Consider the following 23,788-nt stretch of genomic DNA (forward strand, 5'->3'; position numbering starts at 1 on the left):
CCATATATAACCACTGTTGTAATTTTTATCACCATAGATTAACTTTGCATGTTCTTGAATCATGGCAGTATGTACTCCTTTGTCTGCTTTCTTTTGCTCAAATGTTTTTGAGATTCACCTAGGATAGATCACCTATCCTACTGATAGTAGTGGTATACCAATAGTATCATTGTTTTTTATTGCTAAGTAATTTTTGGCCATTCTGAATGATGCTTCTCTAAATAGACTTGTACAAGTTGTTTTCTGGACTTATATTTTCTTTTTTTTGTTTTTGAGACTGAGTCTCACTGTCGCCAGGCAGGAGTGCAGTGATGCCATCTTGGCTGACTGCAACCTCCGCCTCCTGGGTTCAAGTGATTTTCCTGCCTCAGCCTCCCGAATGGCTGGGACTTTAGGCGCACGCCACCATGCCCAGCTAATTTTTGTATTTTTAGTAGGGACGGGGTTTCACCATGTTGGCCAGGATGGTCTCGATCTCTTGACCTCGTGATCTGCCCGCCTCGGCCTCCCAAAGTGTTGGGACTACAGGCGTGAGTGAGCCAGGACTTATGTTTTCATTTATCTTGCATAAGTGAATACCTAGGAGTGGAACATATTTAACTTTGTAACTCAGCAGTTTTCCAGAGAAATGTATCATTTCACAGTCCCATCAGCAAGATATGAAAGTTGCAGATGCTTCACATTCTCTCCAACGTTGGTGTTGTCATTGTTTTTAATTTTAGTCATTCTCGTGCTTACAAAATGATATAAGGGCTTTCATTTGCAGTCTCTTAATGATTAATGATTTTGAGCACCTTTGTATATATATATATATATATATTTACAATTTGCATATCATCTTTTGTGATGTGTCCATTTAAACCTTTTGTCCATCTTTTATTGAGTTTTTATTATTGATAGATAGGGGTTCTTGATATATTCTGGACTCAAGTCCTTTGTTATATATATATGAAATAAATTTTTCTTCCTGGTCTGTGGCATGCCTTTTTAAAATTTTCTTAATTGTGTCTTTTGATAAACAAATGATTTCATATTAGTGAAGTCAAATTTATAATTTGTATAATTTATTTTTACTGCCTTATGCCCTCTTTAAGAAACTGTCTACTCCAAGGAATTGAAGGGTCTTTTTTGTTTAATAGTTTTAGTTTTTACATTAGGCTTATGATCCATTGCTAATTAATTTTTGTGGTTACTGTGAAGTAGGGGGTCAAAGGGTTTAGCTTTTTTTTTTTCCCCATGTTAATACGGTTCTGCCACCATTTGTCGAAAATAATTTTATTTCTTCATAAACTAGCCTTGGTGCATTTGTCAATAAATTGATCGTATATACATGGAAGTATTTCTGGATTCTTTTTTTTTGAGACGGAATCTCGCACTGTCACCCAGGCTGGAGTGCAGTGGTGAGATCTCAGCTCACTGCAAGCTCTGCCTCCCGGGTTCATGCCATTCTCCTGCCTCAGCCTCCGGAGTAGCTGGGACTACAGGCACCCGCCACCATGTCCGGGTCATTTTTTGTATTTTTTTTAGTAGAGACAGGGTTTCACCGTGTTAGCCAGGATGGTCTCGATCTCCTGACCTCGTGATCCGCCCGCCTCGGCCTCCCAGAGTGCTGGGATTACAGGCATGAGCCACTGTGCCTGGCCTTCTGGATTCTTTTGTTCTCTTTTGTTACATTACTCTTTTTGGCTACCCAAATTATGCCAGCACTACGTCGTCTTGACTTCTGTAGTTTTGTAGTATGACTTGTAATCGGGTAGTTGCTGCATAGCATCTAAATTTGTTCTTCTGTTTTAGTGTTGTTTTGGCTATTCTATGTCGTTTGTGCTTCCTTGTACGTTTTTTCACTTTTTTATTATAACTTTATTTTTTAATAATATAATAATAATAATAGGAAACTACAAAATCATGCAGTTTCCATGTACCTGCCTTCTTCCCTTTCCCTAATGATGCTATCTTACATAACCATGATATGTATATTCTCAGTGGGTGTGATAACTACCTTCAAAAGGATAACAACTGACATTGGTGGAGACAGAAATCTTACTCTCTTAATGTATAAAACAATGTTACACCCGCAGTGCATAAACATATATGCTATATCTGTGATATTAACATTTCATAGGGGTACATTAGGAAAAAATGTCAAAAAAGGGTCCTTTTAGGGCAAAAATTAAAAAAGGTTGGGACAGGCTCCTATAATTAAATGTGGACAAGGAAACTGGGAATTGGCAATGGTATAATATTGTTGATTCAGGTACTAATCTTAGTCGAATTTCACCAGTTTTTACATGCAATTTTTTTGTTGTTCTATAGTTATATGACATCTGCATCATGAGGATTTTCTCCTGTGATTGTTTCTAGAAGTTTTTTTCTTTAACTTTTTATTTTGAAATATAGACTTACATAAAATTGTGAAAAATACTATATAGTCTTGAGTGTCCATCTCATAGCTTTCCCCAGTGGTGACATCTTATATATCTGTAGTACAATATCAAAACCAGGAAACTGAAGTTGATACAATACTGTTAACTAGATTATAGATCTTTTCAGTTTTCACCAGTTTTTACGTGTACTCATATGTGTGTGTGTATAATTCTGTGTAATTGTATACCATGTTTCTTTTTTTTATAGGGAAAGCGTTCAGAGTTTTAGTATTAAGTATGATGTAAGCTAGAAGATTTTTTGTAGATGCCCTTCATTAAAGACGTTCTCTTCTGTTCCACGTATACTGATTTTGTTTTTTATAAATGCATGTAGAATTTTGTCCAATTTTTTTTGTCATCGATATGATTATATGGTTTTCCTTTTTTGGACTGTTAATATATCTCATGGATTACATGGATTGAATTTTGAATGGTGAACCACCCTTGCCTCCCTGGAATAAGTCCAACATTGTTGTTATGTGTCTTTCTTTTTATGTATTGCTGAGTTTGATTTGTTAATATTTTGTTGAGGATTTTTGCATCTGTGTTCATGAGGCATACTGGTGTGTAGATTTGGTGTGTGTGTGTATGTGTTTTGTAAATACCGTTCTTGCTTTTAGTATCAAGGTATCTGTGCCTTCTTGAGTGAGCTTTGGTTGGTTTGTAGTTTTTTTAAAGGAATTTATTCATTTCATTCTAGTTGTCAAGTTCATTGGCCTAAATTTGTTCATAATATTCCCTTATTATTTAAAAATATTTATCATTTCTGATGTTTGAAATTTGTGACCTTAGTCTGGCTAGTGGTTTATAAATTTTATTGATCTTATCCTCTCTAAGAACCAGCTTTAATTTCATTGTTTTTTTTTTCTTTTATTTGTGTGGTATTCTTTATTTCATTGATTTATATTTTGATATTTATCTTTTCCTCTTTTGCTTGCTTTGTGTTTATTTTACCCTTTTTCTGGTTTCTCAAGGTAGAAACTTAAGTTAATACAAGACCTTTTTTCTTTTTCTAGATAGGTTTTTAGTGCTACAAATTTCCTGCCAAGTACTGTTTTAGCTGCATCACATAAATTTTGATATATTGTGTTTTTATTTTCATTCATATCAAAATACTTTCCCATTTCCTTTTTGGCATTTTCTTAGATCCATGGGTTATTTAAAAGTGTGTTATTTAGCTTACAAATATTTGGAGATTATCCAGAGATCTGTTATTGGTTGCTAATTTAATTACATTGGTGTCAGGGAACATAGTTTGTAGGGCTTGAAATTCCTTTAGATTTACTGAGATTTGTTTTATAGCCAGATTATGGTTTATCTTAGTAGATGTCCTGCTGTTATTAGGTAGAGTATTCTATAAATGTTAGTTAGGTCAAGTTAGTTGATAATGTTGTTCAAGTACTTCACAGTTTTAACAAACTTAAATATATGTTTTTGTAATATGATTTATATATTTTACATTTGTATATCATGCATTCAGTTTTTTTTTTCTATCAGAGCATATTCTCTGTTACATCTTGTGAGAGATTTTATTTTACAAAGAAGGTTACAAAATTCTCTCCCATTCTTCATGCTTTTCTGTAGTGTGGTTTTGTTACCAAGAATGGAATCTGATTTCCTTCCACCTGAGTGTGGGCTATCCTTAATGACTTGAAATCAGTATAGTGTAGCATGAACGAATGGTATTGCATGACTCCAGGTAGAGAGGCCATTGGTAGATGTTCTGGTTTACAGTCCTAACTGAGCACTTCTTTTGGCCATTCCAGGCCAGATGTCAGATACATATATGAAAAAATAAGTAATTTTGGAAGTAAATCCTCCAGCCCCAGCTTTTGTAGCTGGTGGGACTCTAGAGCAGGTGTTCAATTTGCCATTTTAGTCCAATTTTGGAAGTTGTGTTTAAAATGCACACCAGAGCCACCAGAACTTTGAGTGTTCCCAGATCAGGCCCCTCTGACCCATAGTTTATTGTTTATTGTTCTACATCACTAAATTTGATTAGTGGTTGTTGCACATAGTAGTGATTCCCCAGTGTACGAAGGGGATTGGTTTCAGGAGCCCCATATTTACCAAAACCTGTGCATTCTCAAGTCCCACCATGGGCCCCTCAGAACCCATGTGTATGAAAAGTAGGCCTGAAAAGTTGGTATACCATGTAGGTTTGCATCTCCAAAATATTGTATTTTCAATCTGCATTTGGTTGGATAATATGAGTATTAAGTGGACCCCCACAGTTCAAACCCGTGTTGTTCAAGGATCAACTGTAATAAGGAGGTTACTTCTTTTTCTGTAGGGTTTGAAGGTGGTAAGCATTTTAGTTCCTATATATCTGAATGTCCTTAACCTCACTCATAATTGGTAGTTTAGAGACTCTAGAATTCTTTGTAATTCTTTATAATTCTCTCTCAGAACTTTGAAGTTATTTCTCCATTGTCTTGTTGCATCATGTCTTGCCAGTGAGCCATGATGTAAATCTGATTCTCGTTCCTTTATGTAGGCAGTGTTGTTTATTCCCTTTTGAAGCTTTTAGGATTTTGGGGTTTCCGACATTTCATCAGAGTGCATTTAGGTAATCCATGGTCCATTGCTGTCTGAGGACTCAGGTCTTTGTATTTGCCTCAGTATATTTATTATACTTAACAATAATCTAAAATCTTCTTTCCTGTATTCTTTTAATGGGAAACTTTTTGGTCTTTTGGGGATAAATACCTATATATACTTTTTTCACCCATGGCCTGAAGGCAGCAGAGGAGGTGACCATTTGGCTCCTACTGAGTCACTTTAATTAATAACTGTTTAGTTTCCTCCAGGGAAGTTTTCTTGCTTTCCATATTTGCTGCTTCAGAGCATGGAGCAGCACCCACTTTTGGCATGCGTGTTTTTCCTGGATGCTCTATAGTAATATGATTACCTCATTTAATCTGATCGAATCTGCCTTTTTTTCTTTCAGAGATTCCTCATCTTTTTTGGTTCACTGAAGGCACTTATCCTTTGTTTATTTTTCAGGACTCTCTTAGCATTTAAGGAGCAGGTGGGACTCTAGAGCAGGTGTTCAATTTGCCATTTTAGTCCAGTTGTGGAAGTTGTGTTTAAAATGCGCAGAAATCACACATGCTTTGTTTTCATATGGACTTGTAGTTCCACCTTTTCTTCTGTTAGTTCTGTTTTAGGCTACTCTTACTACTAGGTAGAAAAACTACTTGTGTGTCTCTTAATCTTGTATCTCTTCATCTATTCTTGGATCTCAGTATCAGTGAAAATCCTCTTTTGTGGATTATATTAATAAGGGAATGATTTAGATGCCAACTTTGACAAGACTGCATGGAATATGTTATAAAGTAAAAATGTTGTAGTATAGTTTGCAGAAATTTTAAGAAACATGTTGCTTGTATTCCTCACATTTTTGTTGTTGTATATAAAAAAATCATTGCAAATAGGTTGAGTTTTAATGACTAAAATAATCACAATTTCATAAGGTTGTAAGTTTTGAGTATATTTGCATAGGCTTTTATTTTAAGTAAACCAGAGTCTTATTTTTCCTTTAATCTGGTGATTTGCTTGAGACTTTATTAAAGAAAGATCTTTTTTTTTTCAGACCAGCATCTCAGACATGTCGAAAAAGATGTTTTGATCCCTAAAATAATGAGAGAAAAGGCCAAAGAGAGGTGTTCTGAACAAGTTCAAGGTAACATTCAAATATTCATGTAAAGATCAAATTTATTTTTAATAATATGATCTGAATTTAATCCTTAGCCCCAGAATCAAGTAGTCAATGAATTAATATGTATGAATTGCTTCTCACCCTTCCGCTGAAATACCAGTATTTCAGCTTTCAGAACTTCCAGTGATGTTCAATTCATTTACAGTTTAAAAATATTTCCCTAAATTACTAGTAAAAAACATTTTTTGTTTTTTTACCCTCAGAGGTACAGTTATATACATAGAAAAACTTGGTATGAGTAATTTGGAGAAGCAAGTTATTCTTATGATTTTTACAGGGGAGGAAGAAACATCAAATCTAACATATACCTGTTTTCCATCTGTCACTATATTCACATACATATATATATTCTAAGGTGATTTTCTTTGGTGTTATTGTCTATTACTGAATTGTTAATAGAATCCTGATAGGACTTACAGTGAGTCTAGGGTTTTTGTTTTGTTTTATGTTTCTAAGTGGAAGATATTTATGTAAATACATACACTAGACAGCTACAAGTGTATGTTTTCTTTGGAAAATGTTTTAACATGAAATACTCCTATAGATCTAGAGACATCAGTGATTAATATGTAATATTCTAGTGAAACATGTAAAGAAAGCAGTGAAAGGTGAATAGTGAGGCCATAATACGTTTGTAAATGATGAGTTATTAGAAAAGCACATGGCAATATTACTTTAGAAATATCTTAAAAAAATTCTGTCTCTTGGAAGGGCCATCAAAAAGAAGTAATAAACTTTTATGGACATAGGCTATTTTCCTGGCTTTACTTCTTCACTTTCCCTGTGGTCGTCTTTATTGAGGGACCACAATAATTTTTAGTGAGGATGATGGGCTGCACTTCCACTGCAAGCTTCACTACAGCTGAGCAGGGCTGTGTCAACTCTAATTTCAGAACTGGGTCAATAACATTTGGATACTAGGAACGCTTTTGTTCCCTTCCCTGTCCTCTGCCCTTAGAGAGGACCTTTGCAATTGATGAATGGAGGCAATAAAATAAAGAGTAGTTCTTTGGAATCAACAATGTGTGATGGTCATTTTTGTTTCTTCAATAACTTATTATGACCTATTCCATTTTAAAACTCATATAAATAACCATCCAATGGTTTTACTCTTGATTTCTTGTGAATTAGTTTAATCAGAGTACCTTTCTTTAACCCCTACCCCCAGATGTCTTGAGACGTCAACCTATTGACACCTGCAGGTAGTGCATGTATGGCATTGGTAGGTGTCATGTTTGTGGTCACAAGAGGTACATCCTGCACATTCCTCATACAACTTAAAAAATATATATCCTGATTCAGTTGAGGGGAGATAAAACTTAAAAACCCTATAATAAAGTTGTAGGGCTTTTTACTGCTAGGAAAATTTACTTATTACTGATATATCAGTCTAAAGTTACACATATAAGTTGTATGTATGCTGTCATGTAGCATATTGTCTTTATACCTAGAATGAAAGAAAGCTAGCTGACTCAATTACAGATTTAATTTTTACTGACATAATTCCAAGGAAAATGCAGAATGATTGTATGACTTTGAGTTTTGTTTTTGGTTTTTGAAATGAAAGAGTAGAGTATGACTTTAAAATATTTATTTGTGTTACAAAACTAGTGTTTTATAATGGTACAGAAAATAAAGTGTTTAATTTTCACTTCATCAAAAGTTAAGTTGTTTAGGATGTTGACGTAGTTAAGTTTTTGCTGTTTTAATATACTTACGGTTTCTGAAGACTGAAAGCATCTTAAAATCTGTGACCCATTTGGATTAATTAAATGTATTCATCTATATTAGAATGTAATAATATAATTTGAATATCTTATAGATAATTATATATTGATTTTTTAGGCCATGTGATTCAAAACAATATTTTAGAATCTAAAATTGATAAGAGAATAAGAAGTCTTTAGTATTTTCTAACCATATAAATTAGGAAATCATATACATTAGAATTATTCAAGCAGCAGAAGAAAACTTCATTTAAACTCAACAGTTATACATAATTTAGAATTGGGACATTTCCACTGTAGTTTATTTACTGTTTATAGCTTTTGCTTTATTAAATAATTATAGGATTTTATATAAAAGCATTATATATGCCAATTGTATGGTTCTTAGATAAAAGATACAGGAATTTTAATAAGTGATCTGACTTTCTGCTAAATGCCTAAAACATGATTATGTAGGAAAGCTTTTCCGTTAGATTTTTTTTTTTAATGTCGTTTCAACCCAGCTGATCATAAGAATTGGGTCAGACTGCCAGCAACTTAGGTTTGTGAAGGGAATGGAACAGGTTTTCCATGGACAAAGAGAAATGAAATCACTTTCAATGAAAGAAAGATGCCTCATTATAGTCACCAACAGCAGTTATTGACAGCTACACTTCCTATTAACAAGGAGCATTTAACTAAGAGTTTGGCTGTTGGATCTTTGGACTTGATCTAATTTGCTAGCATTAATTAGTTTCTTTTGAGCACAGACACTTGGTGCTCACAGCTATAGATTTGGAGGGCTAATTAGGATAGAAAATTGAACAGAATTGGGTAAGGCATTAACCTTCAACCATTACCAGCTGGGACACTGATAAAGACCACAGAGTCCAAATGTTACCTATTGATGTGAGGAGTACCCTAATGAATATCAATTTCAGCCAGGTTGCTATATTCTTACTAGTTCTGTCTTCATTTTAATTTTTTAACCAGCTTACATGATACCCTCTTTATCTATACACCATTGGTTTTTACTTAATGTACACTGAATTAGTCTGAGTTGCATATTTCACCTAATGTTTAAATACAGTTAAAATTTGTCTTAAGCAATAGATAACATTTAGAATGTTTCATCATTATATACCCTTATACTTCTAAAATTTAATTTTAATCTGGAATTACATGATTCTAATTCTACAGTGAATTTGTATAAGTTCCAGTAACTATGCCATTTCAGTATAATGAAAACTATAACGTAATACAAAAAAATTTTAGCTTTTGGGTGACAAATAGTGTTCATATTATTCAAATGGTGTCAACTCTTGAATCTTGGTCTTTATAAAATATATTTTTAATAATGTAAAATAAACACAAAAGTATATGTTTTTGTTTTTGGTGTTTTTTTTTTTCCTTTTTCTTTGAAATGGAGTCTCACTATGTTGTGCAGACCGGTCTCCAACTCCTGGGCTCAAACAAGTCTCCCGCCTTGGCCTCCCAAAGTGCTGGGATTGCAGGCGTGGACTACTGCGCTCGACCTATGTTTCTTTTTGAAGAGAAGAATAGTGCTTAGCACCTTTCCTTTTTGAACTTTGATTTGATTAGAAAGGAGAATCCTGATCTTGCTATTGGGGAAACTTTGACAAGATTATAAACTCTGTTGGTATCAAAAGAAAAATTAATTGATTTAAATATAAAATTTAATTTTATAGTATTCTTTCTTTGCTAGTGATATTATTGGTGGTGAATAAAGCTGCTAAAATAAGTGACTGAAGTATACTGGTAGATATTAACACAGTGAACACTGAGTACATTGGGAATGGAACTGAAGGAAAACCCTAGAATGGCCAAATCGCTTTCTTACTTCCTCCCACTTTCCTCACCTTCCGAAAGCCAAAACAGTAACCTCCCACCAACTGTAATGATGAAATCATTGCTTTTTCTTGGATCTAGGAGTTAGCACTTGTGTCTTAGGGAGATGGTTTGACAAACTCTGGATTTCAACTTTTGTCTTTTTCTAGCTGTTTGACTTCACTAATTAAATGATTTATGTTTTCTGTTAGTAATACTTAAAAAATATTGTTTGCCATATATAGGTAAAGTGTGCATACTAGTATTAATACATTTTTCTCCATAAGAGGGAGAGTCACTGAATTATATAGTGTTTTGTAAAAATTCGTCATTATATTTCTTTGCTTTTTTTGAAGTGCATAGTTGACATTTGCTATAAAGTCTCTATATTGGATAATGACGTTTGCTTTAGAAATAATAACAGCCCTTTCTCTTTTTTGCTTTTGCTATCACAGGTAAAGACGGAAAAGTATTTTGTCATCAGGGATGGGTTGGAACTTACTTTAACCTAGCTGTATTCTCTTACTGACTCCTTTCATCCCTTGGGCCTTCTTTTCCCTTATTTTAATGTTTCTTTTGTATTTATGTTGCAGTCTTTATGATCTGTTGTCCAATGAGTGGGATATAGCTCTGAAAGAATTATATAAAGTACAAGGAAGCATGGGTTATTTGTTTGTTTGAAACATCACAGAGCTGTAGGTAAATAACAAAGAAGCTTGATAAAATGCGCTCTTCTGTCAATCACACAGAACTGAAGTATGTTGTATTTTGTGAAATTCCAAAGATAAGTGAATAAACAAAAAATAATCAAGTCAAGAATGCTTAGAATGTTCTTTAGGAAGTTTACAGGCAGATAATTATCAGAACAGCATTGAAATAGGTTGCAGGGCTGCAGACTATATACATGGTCAAAGTAATCACTCTTCTGTCCAACTGTGTTACTTGAAGCTGCCAAAAATCTGCCTTTTTATTTGTTGTTTGAGGTGTACCACTCTTATTACATGTATTTTTGTCATTAACCAGTACACCAGTATTAACTAATGCTGAAGTGGATATGCAACACATCTTGAGACTGGTTTTGATATACTAAAAGGAAAATAATCACTGCATATGATGAATAGCTGTTATATATGAGTATATTATACAGTCTAAGAAATACAAGTAGATATAAGGCACAGTTTCTGCACTTTGGACTTACACTGGACTATCTCATGGGTTCCCAATCACCATTGGATTGGTTGATTCACTAGGAAGACTGACAGGACTCAGCATATAATCCTATTCATAGCTAAAGGTTATTACAGCAAAAAGATACAAAGCAAAATCAACAAAGGGAAAAGGCATATGGGAAAGTTCAGAAGAAACCGTGGCACAAGCTCCATGAGTCTTCTCCTGGTAGAGTCACTCAGGGTGTGCTTAATTTCTCCAGCACTGTATTGTGACAACACATGTGAAATGTTGTCTACCAGGGAGGCTCATTAGAGACTCAGTCCCCAGAATTTTTATTGAGAGTTTGTCATTTGGGAACCCTCTGCCTAACATGTACCAAAATTTCAGATTCCCAGAAGGAAAGCAGGTGTTCAGCATAAATCATATTGTTTGCACAAACAGTTTGGGCACAGTGAGCCACTCTTATCAATTACGAAATGGTGGGGACACTCCCAAGATCCGAGTTCTCCGATGCCACCTAAGGGCCAATCTTGCAAGCAAGCCTTTTAAGGATAGTAGTGTCATGCCTGCTATGTTAACTCTTTTCTGCACATGGACATAATAAAAGTTACTTAGCAGTAATTATTTGTGTATGCCTATCATGCCTGGTGTTATGCCAATGGAATGATGAGTAATAGGCTTATATCAATCATAAATACAGCTGAATTATTTTAAAAATAACTGAACAAAGTATATAGCAGTCCTTATCTGTGGTTTCACTTTCCATGGTTTCAATTACCTGTGGTCAACTGAGGTTCTAGTTTTATCATTTCATATCATCATCATAAGAAGGGTTAGTATAATAAGATATTTATAGTACAATAAGATATTTTGAGAGAGACCATATTCACTTAACTTTTATTGTTACAAACATTCTATTTTATTAGTTGTTGTTAATCTCATACTATGCCTAATTTATAAATCAAATTTTATCAGGGGTATGTATGTAGAGGAAATAAACATAGTATACATAGGATTTGGTAGTATCTGCAGTGTCAGGCATCCACTAGGGGGCTTAGAACGTATCCCCCATGCATAACAGGGGACTACTGTATAATGGTTATTACTTACTGATCCAGTGGTTCTCAATTGTATGTGTTAGCTCATATGCTCATTATCAGACTCAATAGCTTATTATGATTATCTTGTTTCTGAAAACAGGACAGTTTTGCAATAAAATTATATGTAGCTGGACATAAATACCCTTGAATAAAATGGCTAGTTTTCTTCTCACAGAGGAAGATGCAGTATATTTTGGTTTTAGAAATAAATGAAATTTTACTTTAAGTTCTGGGATACATGTGCAAGATGTGCAGGTTTGTTACATAGGTAAACTTGTGCCATGGTGGTTTGCTGCACCTATCAACCCATCAACCCATTACCTAGGTTTCTTTTTTTGTTTGTTTGTTTGAAACGGAGTCTCTGTTGCCTAAGCTGGAGGGTAGTGGCGCAGTCTCAGCTCACTGCAACCACTGCCTCCTGGGTTCAAGTGATTCCCCTGCCTCAGCCTCCCAAGTAACTGGGACTACAGGCACACGCCATGACGCCTTGCTAATGTTTGTATTTTTAGTAGAGATGGGGTTTTGCCATGTTGGCCAGTCTGGTCTCAAACTCCTGACCTCAGGTGATCTGCCTGCCTTGGCCTCCCAAGTCCTGCCATTGCAGGTGTCAGCCACTACACCTGGCCAATCCATACCTAAGTATTAAGCCCAGCATGCATTAGCTGTGTATCCTGATGCTTTCCCTCCCTCCCTGCCCCCAGAGACCCCAGTGAGTGTTGTTCCCCTCCCCGTGTCCATGCTTTCTCATTGTTCAGCTCCCACTTATAAGTGAGAACATGCGGTGATTGGTTTTCTGTTCCTGCGTTAGTTCCTGCTGAGGATAATGGCTTCCAGCTCCATCCATGTCCCTCATTCCTTTTTATGGCTGCATAGTATTCCATGGTGTATATGTGCCACATTTTCTTTATCTGGTCTATCATGGATGGGCATTTGGGCTGATTCCATGTCTTTGCTATTGTGAATAGTGCTGCAGTGAACATACACATGCATATATCTTTATAATAGAATGATTTATATTCCTTTAGGTATATACCCAGTAATGGGATTGCTGGGTCAAATGGTGTTTCTGGTTTTAGGTCTTTGAGGAATCACCACACTGTCTTCCATAATGGTTGAACTAATTTACATTCCCACCAACAGTGTAAAAGTGTTTCTGTTTCTCCACAGCCTCACCACATCTGTTGTTTCTTAACTTTTTAATAATTGCCATTCTGACTGGCATGAGATGGTATCTCATTATGATTTTGATTTGCATTTCTTCAATGACCAGTGATGTTGAGCTTTTTTTCATGTTTGTTGGTAGCGTAAAGGTCTTGAAAAGTGTCTGTTCGTGCCCTTTGCCCACTTTTTAATGGAGTTGTTTGTTTTTTTCTTGTAAATTTGTTAAGTTCCTTGTAAATTCTGGATATTAGACCTTTGTCAGATGGGTAGATTGCCAAAATTTTCTCCCATTCTTTAGGTTGTCTGTTCACACTTATGTTAGTTTCTTTTGCTATGTAGAAACTCTTTAGTTTAACTAGATCCCATTTGTCAATTTTTGCTTTTGTTGCAATTGGTTTTGGCATTTTCGTCATGAAATTCTTGCCCGTGCCTATGTCCTGAATGGTATTGCCTAGATTTTCTTCTAGTGTATAGTTTTGGGTTTTACATTTATGTCTTTAATTCACCTTGAGTTAATTTCTTTTTTCTTTTTTTTTTTTTTTTTTGAGATGGAGTTTCACTCGTATTGCCCAAGCTGGAGTGCAGTGGCACAGTCTTGGCTCACTGCAACCCTGCAACCTCTGCCTCCCAGGTTCAAGTGATTCTCCTGCCTCAGCCTCCTGAGTAGCTGGGATTACAGGCATGTGCCACCATACTCGGCCGAGTTAATATTTTTTTCTTTGTTTTTTGAGATGGAGTCTCACTCTGTTGCTTAGGCTGTAGTGCAGTGGCATGATCTCAGCTCACTGCAGCCTCTGCCTCCTGGGTTCCAGTGATTCTCCGACCTCAGCTTCCTAAGTAGCTGGGACTACAGGCATGTGCCACCACACCTGGCTAATTTTTATGTTTTGATAGGGATGGTGTTTCACCATATTGACCAGGCTGGTCTGGAACTTCTGACCTCAAGTGATCCACCCGCCTCAGCCTCCCAATTGAGTTAATTTTTGTATAAGGTGTAAGGAAGGGGTCCAGTTTCAGTTTTCTGCATATGGCTAGCCAGTTCTCCCAGCACCATTTATTAAATAGGGAATCCTTTCCCCATTGCTTGTTTTTGTCAGGTTTGTCGAAGTTCAGATAGTTGTAGATGTGCAGTCTTATTTCTGAGTTCTTTATTCTGTTTCATTGGTCTATGTGTCTGTTTTTGTACCAGAACCATGCTGTTTTGGTTACTGTAGCCTTACAGTTTGAAGTCAGGTAGCATGATGCCTCCACCTTTGTTCTTTTTGCTTAGGATTGTCTTGGCTATATGGGCTCTTTTTTTTGGTTCCATATGGATGTCAAAATAGTTTGTTCTAATTCTGTGAAATTTTTCCAATTCCGAATTCTAGTGGATGCTTGACAATGGTAGTGTAATGGGAATAGCATTGCATCTATAAATTATTTTGGGCAGTATGGCCATTTTCACGACACTGATTCTTCCCATCCATGAGCATGGAATGTTTTTCCATTTGTATCGTCTCTGATTTCCTTGAGCAGTGGCAGTGGCTTGTAGTTCTCCTTGAAGAGGTCCTTCACTTTCCTTGTAAACTGTATTCCTAGGTATTTGATTCTCTTTGTAGCAATTATGAATGGGAGTTCATTCATGATTTGGCTCTCTGCTTGTCTATTTTTGGTGTATAAGAATGCTTGTGATTTTTGCACATTGATTTTGTATCCTGAGACTTTGCTGAAGTTGCTTATCAGCTTAAGGAGCTTTTGGGCTGAGACAGTGGGGTTTTCTAGATATAGGATCATGTCATCTGTAAACACTGACAGTTTGACTTTCTGTTTTCCTATTTGAATAACCTTTCATTTTCTTGCCTGATTTCCTGGCCACAATTTCCAATACTGTGTTGAAAAGAAGTGGTGAGAGAGGGCATCTTTGTCTTATGTTTGTTTTCAAGGGGAATGCTTCCAGCTTTTGCTCATTCAGTATGATATTGGCTGTGGGTTTGTCATGAATGGCTTTTATTATTTTGAGGTATGTTCCGTCAATACCTAGTTTATTGATGGTTTTTAACATGAAGGGATGTTGAATTTTATTGAAGGCCCTTTTTTGCATCTGTTGAGATAATCATGTAGTTTTGATCTTTAGTTCTGTTTACGTAATGAATTCATTTATTGATTTGCATGTGTTGAACCTGCCTTGCATCCTGGGGATGAAGGTGACTTCATCGTGGTGGATAAGCGTCTTGATGTGCTGCTGGATTTGGTTTGCCAGTATTTTATTGAGGATTTTCACATTGATCTTCATCAGGGATATTGTCTTGAAGTTTTCTTTTTTCTTTCTTTTTTTTTGAATTGAAGTCTTGCACTGTCACCGAGGCTGGAGTGTAGTGGTGTGATCTTGGCTCACTGCAAACTCCATCTCCCAGGTTCAATCGATTATCCTTGCCTAAGCCTCCCAAGTAGCTGGGATTACAGGCGCCCACCACCACGCCTGGCAAATTTTTTTGTGTTTTTAGTAGAGATGGGGTTTCACTATGTTGTCCAGGCTGGTCTCAAACTCCTGACCTTGTGATCTGCCCACCTCGGCCTCCCAAAGTGCTGGGATTACAGGTGTGAGCCACCACGCCCAGCCTTCTTTTTTTGTTGTATCTGTGCCAGATTTTGGTATCAGGATGATGCTGGCCTCATAAAATGAGTTAGGAGTCCCACCTCTTCAGTTGTTTGGAATAGTTTCAGAAGAAATGGTACCAGCTGCTCTTTGTACCTCTGGTAGAATTCAGCTCTAAAACCACCTGATTCTGGGCTTTTTTGGTTAGTATGCTATTTGTCACTGCCTCAGTTTCAGAACTTGTTATTGTTTTTTGTTGTGAGCACTTAGTGCTATAAATTTCCCTCTTAACACTGCTTTAGCTGCATCCCAGAGGTTCTGGTATGTTGTCTTTTTCTTCTCATTGGTTTCAAATAACTTATTTATTTCTGCCTTTATTTCATTATTTACCCAGGAGCCATTCAGGAGCTAGTTGTTCAATTTCTATTTAGTTGTGTGGTTTTTAGTGAGTTTCTTAATCTTGAGTTCTAATTTGATTGTGCTGTGGTCTGAGAGACTGTTGGTTATGATTTCAGTTATTTCTCATTTGCTAAGGAGTGTTTTACTTCCCAATTATGTGGTAAATTTTAGAGTAAGTGCATTTGGTGATGAGAAGAATGTATATTCTGTTGATTTGGGGTGGAGATTTCTGTAGATAACTGTCAGGTTCACTTGATCCAGAGCTAGGTTCAAGTCCTGAATATCTTTGTTAATTTTCTGTCTCGATGATCTGTCTAATATTGACATTGGGGTGTTAAAGTCGCTCATTATTATTGTGTGGGAGTCTAAGTCTCTTTGTAGGTTTCTAAGAACTTGCTTTATGAATCTGGGTCCTCCTATATTAGGTGTATATATATTTAGGATAATTAGCTCATCTTGTTGAATGGATCCCTGTACCATTATGTAATGCCCTTCTTTGATCTTTTTGGTTTAAAGTCTTTTGACAAAAAGTAGGATTGCAACTCCTGCATTTTTCTGCTTTCCATTTGTTTGGTAAATTGTCCTCCATTCCTCTATTTTGAGCCTATGTGTGCCTTGGCATGTGAAGTGGGTCTCTTGAATACAGCACACTAATGGGTCTTGACTCTTTATCCAGCTTGCCATTCTGTGTCTTCTAATTGGGGGCATTTAGCCCATTTACATTTAAGGTTAATATTGTTATATGTGAATTTGGTCCTGCCATCATGATGCTAACTGGTTATTTTGCCAACTTGTTGATGTAGTTGCTTCATAGTGTCATTGGTCTTTGTACTAAAGTGTTTTTTTTTTGTTGTTGTTGCAGTGGCTAGTAACAGTTTTTCCTTTCCATATTTAGTGCTTCTTTCAGGAGCTCTTGCAAGGCAGGCCTGGTGGTGATGAATTCCCCCAGCATTTGCTTGTCTGAAGAGAATCTTGTTTCTCCTTCACCTAGGAAGCTTAGTTTGGCCAGATGTGAAATTCTGTGTTGGAAATTCTTTTCTTTAAGAATATTGAATATTAGCACCCAGTCTCTTCTGGCTTGTAAGGTTTTTGCTGAGAGGTCCACTGTTAGTCTGATGGGCTTCCCTTTTTAGGTGATCTGGCCTTTCTGTCTGGCTGCTCGTAATATTTTTCCTTCATTTCGACCTTGGAGAATCTGATGATTATGCATCTTGGGGTTGATCTTCTTGTGGAGTATCTTACTGGGGTTCTCTGAATTTCCCTAATTTGAATGTTGGTCTGTCTTGCTAGGTTGGGGAAGTTCTCCTGGATGATATCCTGAAGTGTGTTTTCCAGCTTGTTTCCATACTGCCTGTCTCTTTCAGGTACCTTAATCAGTCATAGGTTTGGTCTTTTTACATAATCCCATAGTTCTTGGAGGTTTTGTTTGTTCCTTTTCATTCTTTTTTCTCTGATCTTGCCTGCCTGTCTTATTTCAGCAAGATAGTCTTCAAGCTCTGAAATTCTTCCTTTCAGCTATTTATACTTGTTGCAAATTCTCAGGTTGTGTTTTTCAGCTCCATCAGGTCATTTATGTTCCTTTCTAAACTGGTCATTCTGGTTAACAGCTCCTGCAATGTTTTATCATGGTCCTTAGCTTCTTTGCATTGGGTTAGAACATGCTCCGTTAGCCCAGTGAAGTTTGTTATTGCCCATCTTCTGAAGCCTACTTCTGTCAGTTCATCCATCTCAGCCTCAGCCCAGTTCTATGCCCTTGCTGGAGAGGTGTTGCGATCATTTGGAGGAGAAGAGGCGCTCTGGGTTTTTGAGTTTTCAGTGTTTTTTAGTTGATTCTTTCTCATTTTCATAAGTTTATCTAGCTTCGGTCTTTGATGTCCTTTAGATGGGGTTTTTGTGAGGATCTTTTTGTTGATGCTGTTATGCTGTTGCCATTGTTACTGTTAGTTTTTTTTTTTTTTTTCTTGTTTTTTTTTTTTTACAGCCATCTTCTGTAGGGCTGTTGTGGTTTGCTCGGGGTCCGCTTCAGACCCTATTTACCTGTTTCCCTCCTGCATCTGAAGGTGTCACCAGTGGAGGTTGCAGAACAGCAAAGATGGCTGCCTGCTTCTTCCTGTGGGATCTTGGTCTCAGAGGGGCACCGACCTGATGCCAGTGGGAACGCTTCTGTATAAGGTGTTTGGCAACCCCCCGTTTGGGTCTCACCTAGTCAGGAGGCACAGGATCAGGGACCCATTTAACAAAGCACTCTGGCTGCCCCTTGGTTCAGGGCATGTGCTGCTCTGGTGGGAATCCTACTCGTCTGGACTGCCCCAGTTTCTCAGAGCCAGCAGGGGAAAGACTAAGTCTGCTGATAGGAGGAGATCGTAGCCTCCCCTGCCCCCAGGGTCTCCATCCCAGGGAGATCAGAGCTCTGTCCATAAACCCCTGACTGGAACTGCTGAAATTCCCACTGGGAGGCCCTGCCCAGTGAGGAGAGATGCATCCAGGTTTGATCTAAACAGGCAGTCTGGCCACTATCTGCCACAGCCACTGGGCTCTGCTGTGGGAAATTCCTCCTGGGTCCAAACCACCCAGTCTCCCTGGCACCGGCAGGGGAAAATGGCAGACTGGAGCTGCAGTGATGGCTGTTGCCCCTTCTTCTGGGAGCTCGGTAGTCTTAGGCAGCAGCCATCATCTGCAGTGATGGCGGCCACCCCTCTCCCCGGGAACTCAGTAGTCTTAGGCAGTCCCAACCGCCTAGCCAGTCCCAGTGAGAAAACCTAGATACCTCAATTCCCAGTACAGGATTCACTTGCCCTTTTCATTCTTGGTGGGAGCCTTTGACCGCAGCTGTTGCAGTTGTTTCTAGTCAGCCATCTTGGCCCCAATGAAATATTTAAATGCTAAAAATGTAAATGACAAAATTAGTGAGAATTTTGTCAGGATGGATTAATATAGTTTTTTAAACAGTTTATGTAACTCATCTTTCAAGGTATAATTGTGTAAAATCTACATTTGAACACAAATGCGAAGAATTACGTATCTTGAAATTTTAAAATATTGTTAAAATGAATATATATTATTATAAAATGTCATAGCTTTTTTACTAATACTTCATTAACGATATTTTATTGTTCTAATCTTCCTAGACATTAACTTTGAATTATTTTGCTATAATAGACTTAAATACTTTCATGAGAAATTAATCTAAAATTAAATATGGCCTTTAAGCAGATGTGCTTGTATACACAATCTGAGTAGAAGATCACACTTCACTTAAGTTACCTGATGATCCTGCAGATGCAGTTGGCATTTTTTCCTGGTAATCAGAGCCTGACACTGGTAAACATTTTGCAAATACCCACAGATAATTATATTTTACTGAAATACATTTTTATAGGAATCTTGTATATCTGTTGGAAAAATAACAAAGGAGGCAGTTTGGTTTGTACAAAACTCTGGAATGTATTAGACTCTCAGATTTAAAACCAGTTATTAATAGCCCGTTTTTGAGGGTCTGGGGACAGAATTTGCTTTGAAGCGTAATGTACAAAAGAGATAAAAGCAGTTTTATTGTATTGTGCTTCATTTTGTTACATTTATAGAGCCAGCACATGACAGCAATGTGTGATTTTGATGAAGCAGATTTTAAATCAGAAGTTATAGGTGACAGTTGCAGCCTAGTATGTATCTCCTTCCACTTCCTTTTTGTGGTTTTCTCTTTTGGGAGATAGAAAGTATAGAATAAATTCTAAATCCTATAAATCAGCAGTTTTAAAGAATAATGATTTCTTATGATTTATTCAAATTTTCAGAATATTAAATAAATGTGATAGAGATTTTATTCTGAGGCCCATAAACAAGTTTATCTGGTGTCATATTTTAATACATTGGTTGTCTCCATTGTATTTGCATTTGGTAATACTGTTTGCATATATTTTAGTGTTAGTCAAATATTACATCACTAAAAATATAATTTTACAAAGCAAATAAATAATTTTCTGATTCCTTTGAGCACTTGAACCTTAGTGTTATGTGGAACGTACTCATTTAAAATATTTATTATTCCCTGTATGTCAGTTACCATTTTATAACAGTGAATAAAATAGACAAAAATCTTGAAAGTTATGAACTTTAGTGGGGGAGGGGAGGATAAATAATAAACATTATTAGTAAATATAAGTGCCTTAAAGAAAAATAAATTTCGATAAGGTCAGTGGGGAGCGCTGATGTTGAAAATGAGGCTGCAGTTTCTAATACGTGAGCAATATAGGTCTCACTGAGAAAGTGACATGTGGACCAAATTCTTGAAGGAGGTGAAGGAGTGAGATAATTCACATATCTCTGAGAAGAATGATCTTGGCAGAAGGAATATCATGTGCAAAGACCCTGAGGTGTAAGTGAAGCTGGCATGGCTAAGGGACACCAAAAAGGTCACTGTGGTTAGCTTGGAATGAATGAGGGGTAGAGTGAATAGGGAGGAGTTCAGCAAAATGATTGGAGGCAGAATCTTTCAGGGTCTTCTAGGTACTGAGGACTTGTAGCTAGTAAGGAGAAAAATGGAAAGATGAAGATTGCTTTGAACAATGAAAAGAGACAGGGTCTGATTTATAATCAGCTCTCATTGCTATGTTAATAATAGGTGGAATAGGGACAAGGGGAGAATTAGAGACACCATTTTTGTCTGATTGTGTGATTGTGTGGTTGATGTGATTGAGATACTCCAACTGACAGATGATGGTGGACTGGAGGGGTGGTAAAAATGGAAGTGGTGAGAATGAGCACATTTGAGATGCATTTTGAAAGTAAAGACAACAGAGAAAGAGATGGCTCCTTATTTGTCCTGAACAAGTAAAAGAGCAGGAGTTATAGTTAGCAGAGATGAAGAAGACTGTGTGTGGAGAAATTATATTATTTTATTTTATTATTGGTGGTAGATGGACTCAGAGTTTAGTTTTGGATATGTTAACTTTGTTAAATTAATAATATGTCTTATTAATTATTGCAGTGTGAAACCACTTTATCAGACAGTAGTAAAAATCTCTCTTATAAAGGGAAACAGAGGAGTAGAATGTTTGTACAATTGTGGTGGTTCTAATGTTTTTGTGCACATTATGCAGGTTCTCTTTTCTGTTAGTGAACTATCAGTAACATGTTCAACTTGGATAGTGATAGATTAAAAATTGACATTTGTATTCCTTTGCCTTCCTCTTAAGATTTCAGATAGACCACTCTCCCTCCAGAACAAACCATAACTACACTGATTTGTTAATTCAACAAACTATCCTTCAGTACTACTATGTGCAATACATGGTGTTAGATACAGTGGGGAATAGAAAGGCATGGTGTCATAGCTCAATAAAAAGAGTAAATTACCTATTCGGTATCATCTGACTTGTTAATATAGCAGGACCATTATTAGAATTCAGCTATCTTTATTCCCAGCCTAGTGTGTTTTCCATAATAATGTACCTTTTAACTATGTCAAAGATAGCAAATACAGTTCATCTGTGTCAACTTTAATCAGTTGATAGTGGCTGTCTAGCACATTGTGAATGGGGTCAATCAGAAAGAATGTCATTAGATCAATTAGCTATTACTTTATATTACCTAAACTTAGTATAATTTAAAATTTGATAATGAGTTTATTCAGTTTATAAAGAGTTCTGTTTTTGGCATGGCCTAATAGCTCCATTGCACAATTCCTTCTGCAGAAAACTACTATAACCTATGAACAAAATAGGAAAAATAACTACCCGAAAGCACTGGAGAGTAAACAAAAGCAGACAGAAAATAGAAGTCAAACATTGAAGGAAGGAAATAGCACTGGGTGAGTCCCTGCCAGGTAGGGTGGCTGAAACTCTTGACAAACAAAACCCCTCAGTCTTGTTGGTCTGAGGAACCAAGGACAGGGTTTGGTGTAGCTGCAGGCCTTGGAAAGTGTGTGTGCATGCATACTCAAAGTAAATTAAATTGCCTGCTTAAATGAAAAAGAAAAAAATTTTTCAGAAAAAACAGAACCCAAACTTTCTACTTGTATTACTCACAACATTTGCAGTAGAATGCAAAATTATTCAGTGTACACAGAAACAAGAAGACATGAACCATTCTGAAAAGAAATCAATGGACTAACTTCAAGATAACTCATATGTTGCTATTAGCAGACAAGAATCTTAAAGCAGCTGTTGTAATTGCTTAAGAACATAAGGGAAAATATGTTTGCAATGAATAAAAATAGGAAATATTAACAGAGAATTTGAAGCAATAAAAAAGACCCAAATAGAAATTCTAAAACTGAAAAAAAAAAGCTGACATAGAACTTTTAGAATGGAAATGAATAGGAATCATAACCTAAAGATAGATCAAGGAAATACCTAAACAGAGAGGGGAAAAAAAAGATTTAAAAAATGAGCAAAACCGTTACGGACTTGTAGGACAATAACATAAGGACAACCTTCATGTAAATGGAATGGCATACTTGCCAGAATGGCTACAATTAAGAGCACTAGCAACATTCACAAAACACACATCTGCCCAGTGACCTAGCAGCTCTTTCCAGGAGAAATGAAACTACGTACACAAAAAAGGCCTGTATGCTAATATTTATAGTAGTGTATCTATCAGTAGCCAAAAATTGAAAATAGCCCAGATTCGTCTCAAAAAAAGAAGGGATAAGACTAATTGTGGTGTACTTGTACAATGGGCAATAAAATGGAACAAACTACTGTTCTGTACAACAGTTGAGATGAATTTCAAAACTATTATGCTTAGTGAAATATAAGTGAAAAAAGTGTATACTCTTTTAATATTATGTTCTAGAACAGGCAACATTTATATAGTGTTTCAGAATAGACAAAACTAATATGAACAACAGTTGCACTACGTGGGAGTAGGACAAGTATTGATTGAAAAAGGATATTAAAGGAAGTTTCTGGAGTGATTTTAATATTCTGTAGTTTTCAGTGGTTTGTATTGCACAAAGGTATACTTTTGTTTCATTGAATGGTATATATTAATACTCATTTATTTCATTTTAGATCAATGTTATCTAATTAGAAAAATGTAGACAAATATTGAACTCTTATCACATGCATGATGAAGTATTTCTGGGTAAGAAAACATATGTAATGTATAGTGTTGACAAGATTTTGGAAAAGCAGGTATTTACACTGCTGGCCAGGAATAACGGCATGAAAGGAGCTTGTATTTAAAAAATTCACAAAAATTCATAAATGTGGCTACTCTCTCACTTAGCAATTCTACCATTAGGATTTTATCTTAAGGAAATGATAAGAGATGTACAATAAAATATGCATAAGGATGTTCAACATAGCATCATATATAATATGGAATATTGCCAAAAATGTAGTTGTCAGCAGAGTCTGATTGCTTATATAAATTATGGTACAGCCATAGGATATAAGATACATACATTTGTAGTCACAGTAAGTGTGTTGATCAGTGTGAGAAACTAGTTAACAATATATTGTATTTATTCAACAGTTGGCAAACTGCAGCCTGATGCCCAGATTTGGTCCACCACCTATCTCTGTAAACAAAGTTGTTTTGGAACACAGCCATGCTCATTTACTTATGTATTGCCTATAGCTGCTTTCACACTACAGCAGTAGAGTTGGGTAGTTGCAACAGAGACCATATGGCCTACAAAGCCTAAAATGTTTACTCTTTGGCTCTTCACCGAAAAC

The 23,788-nt window shown here is 36.3% G+C and overlaps 1 protein-coding gene across 12 annotated transcripts in view; it reads left to right on the forward strand.

Annotated features, from left to right (window-relative positions):
• The window catches only part of CMC1 (C-X9-C motif containing 1), a 78,348-nt gene that overhangs the window by 15,983 nt on the left and 38,577 nt on the right, over positions 1-23,788 (forward strand). For 9 of the 12 annotated variants that reach the window (XM_004033782.4, XM_055383246.2, XM_019024239.3 and 6 more), the window contains one exon: positions 6,019-6,108. The exons of 1 other annotated variant lie outside the window; for it this stretch is intronic. In XM_004033782.4, coding sequence (XP_004033830.1) covers positions 6,019-6,108 — 90 coding nt within the window. Of the gene's footprint in view, positions 1-4,836; positions 4,993-6,018; positions 6,109-23,788 lie in introns of those variants that run through there. 2 more of the 12 variants (XM_019024238.3, XM_019024242.3) reach the window with 2 other exon arrangements.

Source organism: Gorilla gorilla, chromosome 2, assembly GCF_029281585.2.
Source record: "Gorilla gorilla gorilla isolate KB3781 chromosome 2, NHGRI_mGorGor1-v2.1_pri, whole genome shotgun sequence".
Taxonomy (NCBI): domain Eukaryota; kingdom Metazoa; phylum Chordata; class Mammalia; order Primates; family Hominidae; genus Gorilla; species Gorilla gorilla.